Below are 11,534 nucleotides of genomic sequence, written 5' to 3' on the forward strand. Positions count from 1 at the left end.
AAAAAGAAAAAAAAAAACCTAAATGTTAAAAAGATTTTAAAAGCTTGGTTCTCAGCCCAAGCTTCAAGTCCAGGGCCCGACCTCTTCCAGATCTACAGGGATTTGCATTTCTGTAGTACTTGTGCCTGTCCTCCAATAGCCTACCCATCTATCTACCCGCCTAGCCCCAAGGGAGCCTCTACTGCACCTATCACTGCTCTGTCCACTTTCTCCTCCCCTATGTGGGCAGTGACCCTGTGCTCACCAGGTTCTGTCTTCAGCTTGAGCTTCCCTCACTCAGTAGGCTGTTTGCCCTCTCCCTCCTAGAATCAAGGCTAAAGGTTATCATCAATATTCATGTTCAGAAAAACAGCATGCATAAGACTTGGAATCTGGGAGCAGACCTTGGACACAAACTCTGCAGCCAGTCCTACAACACCCAGAGGAAGCTCCACTCCCAAGTGCTCCAACAGGCCCAGGATCAGAGGTGAGGAGGACATAACATCTGTCCCAACACCGGGAGCATCTGGGACCAGCAGGACCCAGGCACACAGGAACTCCACCAGCCCAGTAGCACTGGTTCCTTCCAGTCTGTCTGGGCAGGTGTCCTGAGCAGACCTTGGGCAAAACCTCAGCAGCCAGTCCCACAACACCCGGAGGAAGTTCCACTCCCAGGCACTCTAACAAGCCCAGGATCACAGGATCCCAGAATCACAGAATCACAGAGACAGCTTGACTCTGAGGAGTTCTGACACAACCAGGATCACAGGAAAGAAAGGCTCCAGTCAGATTTATCCAAGACAGGTAACACTAGAGATAACCAGATGGTGCAGGGCAAGCATAAGAATATAAGCAACACAAACCAAGGTTTCTTGGCATCATCAGAACCCAATTCTCCTACCATACCAAGTCCTAGACACACCATCACACCAGAAAAGCAAGATTCAGATCTAAATTCACTTCTCATGATGATGATACAGGACTTTAAGAAAGACATAAATAACTCCCTTAAAGAAATACAGAAGAACACAGGTAAACAGCTAGAAGCTTCAAGAGGAAACACAAAAATACCTTAAAGAACTACAGGAAAACACAATAATACAGGTGAAGGAAATGAACAAAACCATCCAGAATCTAAAAATGGAAATAGAAATAATAGAGCAATCAGAAAGAGAGACAACCCTGGAGATACAAATCCTAGGAAAGACATCAGGAGTCATAGATGCAAGCATCACCAACAGAATACAAGAGATAGAAGAGACAATCTCAGGGGCAGAAGACACCTTAGAAAACATTGACACAACAGTCAAAGAAAATGCAAAAAGCAAAAATCTCCTAACCCAAAACATCCAGGAAATCCAGGATGGAATGAGAAGACCAAACCTAAGGATAATAGGTATAAAAGAGAGTAAAGACTCCCAACTTAAAAGGCCAGTAAATATCTTCAACAAAATTATAGAAGAAAACTTCCCTAACCTAAAGAAAGAGATGCCCATGAACATACAAGAAGCCTACAGAACTTCAAATAGACTGGACCAGAAAAGAAATTCCTCCATCACATAATAATCAAAACACCAAATGCACTAAACAAAGAAAAAAAATTAAAAGCAGTAAAGGTAAAAGGTCAAGTAACATATAAAGGCAGGCCTATCAGAATTGCACCAGACTTCTCACCAGAGACTATGAAAGCTAGAAGACCCTGGGCAGATGTCGTACAGACCCTACGAGAATACAAATGCCAGCCCAGGCTACTATACCCAGCAAAACTCTCAATTACCATAGATGGAGAAAACAAGATATTCCATGACAAAACCAAATTTACACAATATCTTTCCACAAATCCAGTCCTACAAAGGGTAATAGATGGAAAACATCAACATAAGGAGCAAAACTACACCCTAGAAGAAGCAAGAAAGTAATCCTTCAACAAACCCACACAAACCAAATTCCACTTCTTACAACAAAAACAACAGGAAGTAACAATTACTTTTTCTTAATATCTTAATATTATCCTAATTGATTGAAATCCAAAAAAAGAGGAATTAGAAATTTGTTGACTGTCATCCAATGGTCTCTCTAATTTAGTAATTGGAGAAATAGGTCCAATATTGTACAATCCATATACACTTTCTTCTTGTTTGTACATGGCATTGTCTTGCTGTGTGCCACATAATGGTCTTGAAATCATGCTTCTCCTATCTCAGCCTCTCTATTAGTAGTATTTTTTATTTCATGTTTTTACACTATACTATGGTTTTCAGAACAGCTTACATATTATAAAAGTATTTATACAGCCAAAATAAACATAGACAATTAACTTGGGAGGTGGCTTGTAAGAGAACAACAAAGTGAGACTGAATGCTTTGCTTGGTGTTTGTAACTATTGTATCAAGTTTGAAGAAGAGGACTTTATAAGCTACTCTTTCTCTGAGATGAATGCTTTTCCAAATTATCACAGCCAATGATCCAGATTCTTAACCTCACCTAATGTCTGTGCCATCGTCCAAATAGAACCATTGTTCACTGAAACAGTTGGTGAATGACTTTATGGATAGACCATTTTAATACACACACCATTTCTTAAATGAATGTAACCTGTTCTCTGTGGGCTGAGAATAAAGTTACTCACTCAAGTCAAATAGCTTTGACCATAGCAGGAAGTCTGTATCCAAAAATCCTGCCTACAATTCATTTCTTAGTACAGCAGAACTGTCAACTCTCAGCATAGCTACGATGGAGGTAAAATCCTTTGGTGATGTGAGGGTCATTGAAGTACAGCCTTATTACAATGAAAAAAAAAAGCTTTATAAAAAGAAGAGGAGGAGGAGGAGGAGTAAGATACTGTCTTATATATGTGCCATGTTTAGCTGTCATGTGTAAACATGTAAGAAATTAACAGGATGTATACTAAATTTTAGAAGGATCTCAGAATAAAGAGCAAACTGAAACATATCTTTCTTTCAAAAATAATAAAGTTCTTCCTGATGCCCCTTAGCTGGTCATGGCTTCACATGTCTCTAACCTCAGATGTGGAGTCCAAACGATGGCTAGCCAAACAACCTAGGTGAACCCAACCACCAGCTCAGCGGGAGACCCTGTCTCATGGCAATGAGGTGGACAGCAATACAGGAAGACACCGGATGTCTCAGTCTGACCTCCACAGGTGTACAGTGCCCCTTAACACAGAGATACCACACACATAAAACATAAATAAATAACAAATAGATATTGTCCTAATAAAAAACTAGGCATTTAAAGCAGCACAATCCACTGGTGTCTGGGAAGATAAAAATAACTGCTTGAGTTTTCTCCATTATAATTACAGAGCACAAGTCTAAAAACAAAAATGTATGTGAAAATAGTTGTTTAAGTGTGCACAGGAAGACAGCTAAAGAATGGTTAAATTTGGCTCTACCTATATTTGTTGATATGAACTCTCTAAGCAGATAGTCTGAATATGTTTTAGGTTGGGGATTCAGGAGGACACTAACAGCTCCTTTAGTTGACTGACAGAAACGCAGCTGAAAAGATAGCGACCTACTGTAAGCAAATTGTGGAGTGCCTGATATGTCCTGGGTTACAGAAGGGGAAGGAATTTGAAGGCTGTACACTTCTAGGCTTGGCTAGTGTCTCCACTGGCTGAGATCTTTGACCTCAGACAGAATACACCACAAGCTTCCTTGATTCTGGAGACGTGGAATTTGAATTAAACCACACAACTAGTGTTCCATGGTCTCCACCTCACAGGCACCCTGTAATGTGACCACATAGCTTCTGAAACCATTTGAGTTGGTATTGTTATTGAGTTGGTATTGATCCTCTATTGTGAGAAACAAGACCCCAACTCTCTAATAATTCTAACAGAATCTTCTGCTGTCTGTCTTCACCATTGGCTGGGTGCGTCTGTGGAAAGCAATGTTCCCAGTATCTGATATTGCTCTTACCCAAACCCACCAGCTTATGTGTTGAAGTTTTTTTTTTCTTTTCTGGTTTAAGTTCTGCACTCTGAGAACTCAGAATCTTATCTAATATACATGCTGGATCTCAAAAGTCCCTCTTCCTTCCGTATACATGGGCTCAGTTATGTAGCAGACTATAATGTTTTAGCCCTAAGAGAAACTAAAAGAACCCAGGCAAAAGGCACCAGCTTCTGGAAAAGACAGGGCCCAGTGTCTCTTGCCTATTTAAGGTCTGATAAATCTACATCTCATGTACCTCTGGTTTGGAGGATTGTCCATTTATATTTCATTCCTTATACCTATCCATCTGTCTACCATAGATTCTTGTTGTACCTCTTGAATGAACCCTGAATGATACAGGTTCACCAAAAGAAGCCATTTTATCCAGCTCATATAGCAATTGAATTAGCATCAGTATCATGCTATTACATGCATGATCCATGCTAATAAGATGATCACATCCTGCTTACCAAATTTATTAACAAAAGATGGGTGATCTGTAGTACAATGTCCTGTTTTCTGCCTTCAGAGTTATTTACATACAATTCTACTAGGGAAAGATTGAGGAAGAAGACTCCAGAAACTGTTCTTTGTCCTTGGCACCATTTAATTAATTGTTTTAATACACACGGTTCTTTTTAAAATGAGTTTTCTTTATTCCTTAGAACTTTACAAATATATACAATGAAATACGATCGTATCCACCATCGATTTTCTTCCTCAAGACTTCCCTCACATTCATTTACTAATACAAATATCAAGTTAAATAATTCTAATTTATTGTATAAACACCATCTGAAGAAGATCACTTTGCTGAAGGAGATCACAAGCATAGTTTACTACTGTAGTAGAGTAACTGTGAGTCGAGGATATGGCTGTGTGAAGAGACAGATGCAAATGAGATGAGCCTTATATGAAGATTTAGAAAAGCTACCTGTCCCTTGGATACACACAGAGAACACACTAACCGATCCCAGCAAACAGATTTTTCAATGTCTCCTTTTGTTTCTTCTAAAAATATAAATAGCAGCAACAAAATCATTTTCTCAGCTGTTTGGGGTTTTTGTTTGTTTGTTCATTTGTTTGTTTGTTTTTCCTGTATGACCTCCTATTCGTGGTCTGCTCTCTAGTCACCTTTGCAAATGTTCTGGTCCTCTGCCTCTGAGAAATGCCTCTTCAGAGTTAGCATTCATTTGGCATTGTTATTTTCTCTTCTCTTTCCCATACCAACATGTACAGTCTCTGGTGGTTAATTATTTTCTCTTTGTTTAACTTTCCTTGACTCGAAGCATCTGCGCCCAATGTTTTGTAATTTGCTTTTCTGACTTGTTAGGTTTTCTACTTTTGATCTTTACTTTCCTCTTCTAAGCATGGGCATGTGGAGTTTGACTGCCTTAATTCTATCTCAAAAGAATTCTCCTGGTGTCTTAACCCTCTTCATTTAATGATGATCACTCTAGTATACCCATTTCAGAACAAAAGTCTAAAACTGAGTTTTAACCTGTCTCTACTACTCTTCCACCATTCAGACTTCATTACCACTTCCCTCCCGCAAAATGTTATTCATTTAGTTTTATTAAAGACTCAAGCACTCAATATATATAACTGCTGTTTGTTTAACTAACATTTAGGGTGTTAACAGCTTGAACCAATTTCTTCTTTGGTCTTTTGATGTAGGATCTCATGTAGCACAGACTGGCTTCTAACTCACTATGTAACAGAAGCTGGTCTTGTGCTGAGATTCTAGGCATAAATGGCAATCTCTACCAATTTTTGGTAGAATTTACCTATATGTGTTATACACGATCATTTCTTGTCATTCTCATCTACTACCTTCCAGCTCAGGCCTTCATCCGTTTATTCTTCATTCTTCACATGTGTCTTACTAAAGGATATACACTCATAGTGTCCCTTATTTTACTTATCCATCTAACTCAACTGAATGATTTAATAATTTTAACCTACTGTTCACTAACTGGTAAACACCACTGAGCAATAACTGTGGTAGTTAATGTACTCATGAAACAGATGATATCCATCTTTTCATAAAGCTTTATGTCTCTGAAAACTCCACTACTATTGAGGGTGGAAAATATATCTATATAGAAAAGTATATACTGTGCTAAAATATTTACAGAAGGCTTGATATGATGGACATATATCACGAACAACTATAGCTGTTGAGAATTCTAAAGTGAACTAAGAGCCAAATATTACCTTATTATCTAAGTGTAATTCCTCCTTATCTTCCTTTCGTTCATGAAAGTAAGACATACAATAAAGTCAATTTATTCCTTGATGACTTTCCAAAAAGGATGTATGTGAGATTGTGACACAAAACAAGAAAATCAGAGTGAATGATATCCACAAAAAGGGAGATATTTAGAAGACCAGATGCAGCCTAACTAAAACAGTGGTGTCTGCAGAACAATCCAATTGAAAAACCAACAGAATGTGGAACAGAAATTTTGCCATAATGTAAAAAGACTAACTTTCAAGATTATACTGTGAATCAGGTTGTTCTGGCCCCTGATTCTTATGAATCAACTGGAGAAGATGTTTCCCCTTTGTCTTCCAACTCACTGTAAATTGGTGAATACACATTTAATTCTTCATAAAGACGATCATCTGGGACCTGATAAAGAGAAAAACCATCCCATATCAATTACCCAGATCTTTACATTTCTAGAAGACTTGTATCTCTTCTATCCTTTTTAAATTTCACCTTGCCTCTCATGATCCTCAAATGTCTGGACCCTTACTTTCCAGAAACTAAATCAGATCGGCTGGCCAATGGGGGCTAAAAGAAACCATGTAAGTGACAAGTTACTGAGGTTACTCTATATCTGAAATGTTGGTTTCTTTCTGACTGAAGACAGTGGTCACTAAGAAGTGTAACGACTGGACTGTGTCTAAAAATGAACATAAAGAGTAGGTTGTAGATTTCATTTGTCAGATCTCAATTAGCAAGAGTAGCTGACAATTGGAAATTCTCACCAAGGATATAATGAGTTTGTGCAGCAGTTGAAAACGCAGTTGTCACCATGAACCAAGAAGAAAACCAAACCCAAGGCTTATTGAGAGCAGTAAAGAGGGGAAAGAAAAATATATATATTTAGAAAAAAGAAAAGAAGAGAGCAGAAACAAATATAACAAGCTCTTTGGGGACAAAAACAAAAAGCCCAACAGCTGAATGCTTCCATCACACTGGAGATAACTTACTTCTCATATGCCACCACTCCAAAGCACCCACCATTTCTACACTGATAACAGTTCCATTTGCCTAACCTCATAGGACTGTGCTGTGATCTCATGCCATTTCAGTGCATAAAATAAGATCTCCAACATGAGATACAAAAGCCAGTTTTTGGGAAATAGTTTTCCAGCAAATAATTTCAGAAAGTTCAGGGCATGTTTTAAAAGAATAAAGCACAAGCTCTTCAGCACACTGGTCAAGATTTCCTACTGACCTTATCACTTTTGAATTCTTGTCCAATCCTATAGATAATGAGCAGCACAGCACTGCAGAAGGCCAGGATGGTGAGAAACAGCATCATCAACAACAGCTCCTGTCAAACAGCAACCAAAAGGCAAACATCACAGATGGATTTACCCCTAATCCCTTCCCTTAGAGAAGCACCCCCTTTTCTCTGGAGCTCAGGGGCAGACATAATAAACTGACACATAAATAGGAAGCCAGGAAGTGACTGATTGGATGACTCCAAACCTAAGGAATGTGGCCAGGAGTAGGAGTAAGACCATCACCTCCTTAGTACAGAACTCTGTTTTAGAGCTGGAGATTCCAAAGGGAGGACTGTGTCTCTGAAAAGGGTTTTCACACTTAGGACAGGACCCAGGGAGTTAGTATTTTCATAAGAAATACTTACTGTGGTGAAAGAAGCCACAAAGCAACCGTCGTCTTCGGTTACATCCATGCAATGGTTCATGTAAGCAGAGTTATTGCTCAGATTGAGAATCAGCATGGCGATCCCCATCCCTGCGGCGATGCTACTGACAATGTTTGCTCCCAGGCTGCCTCTCACCTGATGGCATAGAACATTCAGCCCTGGGTCTGGGTGTGGCAGCAGCTGATCAACTGATCTACCTTGCAGAGCTGGTCCTATATAGTAACTCAAAGCTGGTTCAAAACCCCAGGTAAGTAGGGAACTCTTGCAGATGCATTCATCACCTGGTAAGCATCTGTTTCCCTCTGAGATGCATTCAAGAAAAGCATGGGGGTCAGGGGTGCTGGGGATATACTCAGTTGTGAACACAGTGAGGCACTGCAGGAGGTGAGAGGTTCAACCCCCAGGATAAGGGGAAAAAACAAACAAACATATGCATGGGTATTTTATCCTCAAGTCATCTTGGTTGACATAACTAACCATAAGACTATAAATACATACAAGGACAATACCTGTGTGGGTCTCTTTAAGTGGTGTCAAAGTAATCAAATTCCACTGTTTATTAAGTGATACATTTCATGTTTCTAATGATTTTGTCCAATTTATCCTGCAAAATGCTTTCTAGCACAAAGGGACAGGAAAAGACCACACATCCGCACTCTCTATAATGTAGTTGACACTGGTGTGCCTCTCTCAAAACCCCTAAAATTCCACTTTTCTTACCTTGGAAGAATGAATAACTCACCAGATACAGTGTGTTTTTCCTTTCGGACATAACTGACAAAGATCCAGACAAAACAAACTGTCCAAAAAGAAACAGGGGAGAGATCAAAGTGAGTCTCTACTCTCCGGTGTACTTCCTCCTCTATCCTCAAAATGTAAAAATGAGTTTTAGGTGTTCTAGAAGGCTGTCCACTGAGATCTCCAACGAGACCATTATTTATTATCTCCTGGAGAATGCTTCTCACAGCCAATTCCTTATACAAACCGTGTGAACGTCTTGATAAAGCGCAGGTGCTGAGCCGTGTGGTGGCACGTGCCTGCAATCCCAGCTCTCAGGAGTTTGAGGCAGGGAGGTTGTAAGAATGAGGAAACCCTGAGCTATACAGTGAGAAAGAGAAAAAGAAGCACGCAGGCTCCATACTCATTAGGTCTTAGATGACCTAGGGCTCTTCATTTTTTTTCCCCTGGCTCCTCTATGAGGTTGACTTTGAAACCTACTGGGTAGGTAACAAGGGCTAGTGATATCTTGCTGCTGTACAACTGTAGCAGTAGTCTCATTAATTGTAGTGTTTGGGTCATATGTCCTATCAGCTGTCAGCTCCTTCAGGCCAGCCTTGTAATAGCTACAGACTCTGAGAGGCAGTACACGGTCAAATAATTAACTATGAAAATGTACATTTGCAAATATTTAGTAAAAAGTAAAAATTGAGACCTCAAAGTCAGACCACCCTCTAAGAAATTGAGATTTGTGTTCCAAAGCATTTAAAGATCCAGGTACTTGAGTCTATGAGATGCCTCAGCAACTAGAAGTGTTTGTAACAGAATCTGAGTTCAATTCCTAGATCTCACAAAGTAGCAAGAAAAACCTGACATTCTACAGTTGTTCTCTGACCTCTGACCTCCATGTGAGCACTATGGCACTGGTGCATACACATACACACACACACACACACACACACACACACACACACACATACACACAGAGAGAGAGAGAGAGAGAGACAGAGAGACAGAGACAGAGACAGAGAGAGACAGAGAGAGACAGAGACACAAAGACAGAAACATACACACACATACAGAGAGAATAAATAAGTTTTAAAATGAAATGCTTGAAAAATAGATATTTCAAGAAAAATGTAGTAGATGGTCAAGAAGATTCTTGACAATGGCTTCCTTAGATGCAATGGTTTCCTTAGATTTGAATACATCTTTATAACTGAACTATTGATAAAAAGATAATATACAATGATGATATGAAATGAAGAAAGGTAGGCATATATGACATTCTAGCATATAATTCTACTTCTACAATGCTGTGAATATTGAAAACTAATTGTCAGTTATAGTAATTGCTTCAAGATGAGAAGTCTGGTAGCAGAGAAAGACAGGAAGAGTTGTAGGGAAGTGACTGTAACTTACAAAATCATGGATAGGCCTGTAATATTGAGGGTGACATATAAGCTAATATTTAATATATATGTATATATATGTCAAATTTTCTTAAATCCTATACCTTCTATATACAGAATATGCTATTTATTGTATGAGTACTACACATACATAAAGCTATATGACCTTGTAATCCCATTCAGCCACTTGCTTTGTAGACAGTAGAATGCTTAAAAGGAATTGTGTTCATCCAATATTGTTAATTTTGTTCTCATCTGACCAATATATCTTTCCCTTCCTTTCTTAAAGATAACTTTTTATACTATTGTATTTTTTTAGATTTTTTAAAAAATGTATGTGCAAATATGTGTATATGCCTGTATATGTACATGCTAATCTGTATAAACGCCCAAGAAGACCAGAAGAATGTTCTTATCCCCTTGAGCTAGAGTTACTGGTAGTCATAAGCACATGACATGGTACTGAGAACTGAACTCAGGGCCTGTGGAAGAGCAGCAAGCATCCTTCATGACTAAGGCCTCTCTCCAATATTATTTTTTGTTAATGGATAAAATACGTGTACTTACCAGGTAATTTTATTAATAGGTAGGGTTAAGGGTATTCTCTTGAATATAAGTCTTAGGCAAATCATTTAACTTCTTAAATATTTATGTATTTATTCTTTTACAGTTTTATACAGTCTCAAGTTTTTCAGCCAATAAAGGTATGTTAGTGGTTTAAACCACAGCTATCTGTGATAAGAATCTTTTGCTCTCGTTAATGAGTATATGTGGAGAGTGCTTTTGAAACTACATTTAGAGATGCTATGTGGATATAAATGAAGAACTGTAGGTATTATTGAAATTCTAAAGATAAGCATTTGATTAAAAGAAATTAATTAGCTTTGATTAAAAGAAAATCTCTGGTTAGCATTATTTCGGAAACAATTACAGATAAGTTCTCACCAGCACTGCACCCCAGAATGGATAGCCTGCTTTATATAGTAAAAGCACTTCGTCATCAAAGTCTGAAAAGTGGAGTACGGAGCAGACAATTGATCCAAAACAAAGGCATATCAAACCAACCAGAATTTGTGTTACCTGTGGAAAACATGAATTTTATAAAGTTAGGATATATTTTCTCAAGATTGTACCAATTTCTCTGTTAGTAAGACTGACTATGCAAAATCTCTTTAGTGTCATAGATTTTCTTTGGATTGATCCAGTTGTGAGATTTTTCCACTGTCTTCTATTCACTATATATCCTGAACCATGCCTAGTAGAATCTAATGCATACATTATCAATACATGCCATATGCATCTTTATTTGCATACTTATAGTAGACATGCATAATTGTTCTTTCTATCTAATTAACAACAGACATTTTGTATCCTTCATTCTTGTTTTCCATTTCATGACCTAGTAACTTAAATTCTTTATAAGAAAATGCTTTTCTCTTCCCAGAGTGTGCAAATAATACCATCAATTCCTTGCCTATCAAGAATGCTATAGGAGCCAGGCAGTGGTGGCGCACGCCTTTAATCCCAGCACTTGGGAGGCAGAGGCAGGCAGATTTCTG

At 38.5% G+C, this 11,534-nt stretch overlaps 1 protein-coding gene across 1 annotated transcript in view; it reads right to left on the bottom strand.

Annotated features, from left to right (window-relative positions):
- Positions 1 to 4,573: 4,573 nt before the first annotated feature.
- Positions 4,574 to 11,534, bottom strand: part of Ms4a2 (membrane spanning 4-domains A2) — an 8,183-nt gene continuing 1,222 nt past the window's right edge. The window contains exons 3-7 of the mRNA XM_031384737.1: positions 10,921 to 11,055; positions 8,589 to 8,645; positions 7,826 to 7,981; positions 7,409 to 7,507; positions 4,574 to 6,573 (exon numbers count right to left, since the gene is read on the bottom strand). Of these exons, the coding sequence (XP_031240597.1) occupies positions 6,475 to 6,573; positions 7,409 to 7,507; positions 7,826 to 7,981; positions 8,589 to 8,645; positions 10,921 to 11,055 (546 nt within the window). The 3' untranslated portion in view covers positions 4,574 to 6,474. The remainder of the gene's footprint in view (positions 6,574 to 7,408; positions 7,508 to 7,825; positions 7,982 to 8,588; positions 8,646 to 10,920; positions 11,056 to 11,534) is intronic.

The sequence above is a fragment of the Mastomys coucha genome, unplaced genomic scaffold, assembly GCF_008632895.1.
Source record: "Mastomys coucha isolate ucsf_1 unplaced genomic scaffold, UCSF_Mcou_1 pScaffold21, whole genome shotgun sequence".
Classification (NCBI taxonomy): Eukaryota; Metazoa; Chordata; class Mammalia; order Rodentia; family Muridae; genus Mastomys; species Mastomys coucha.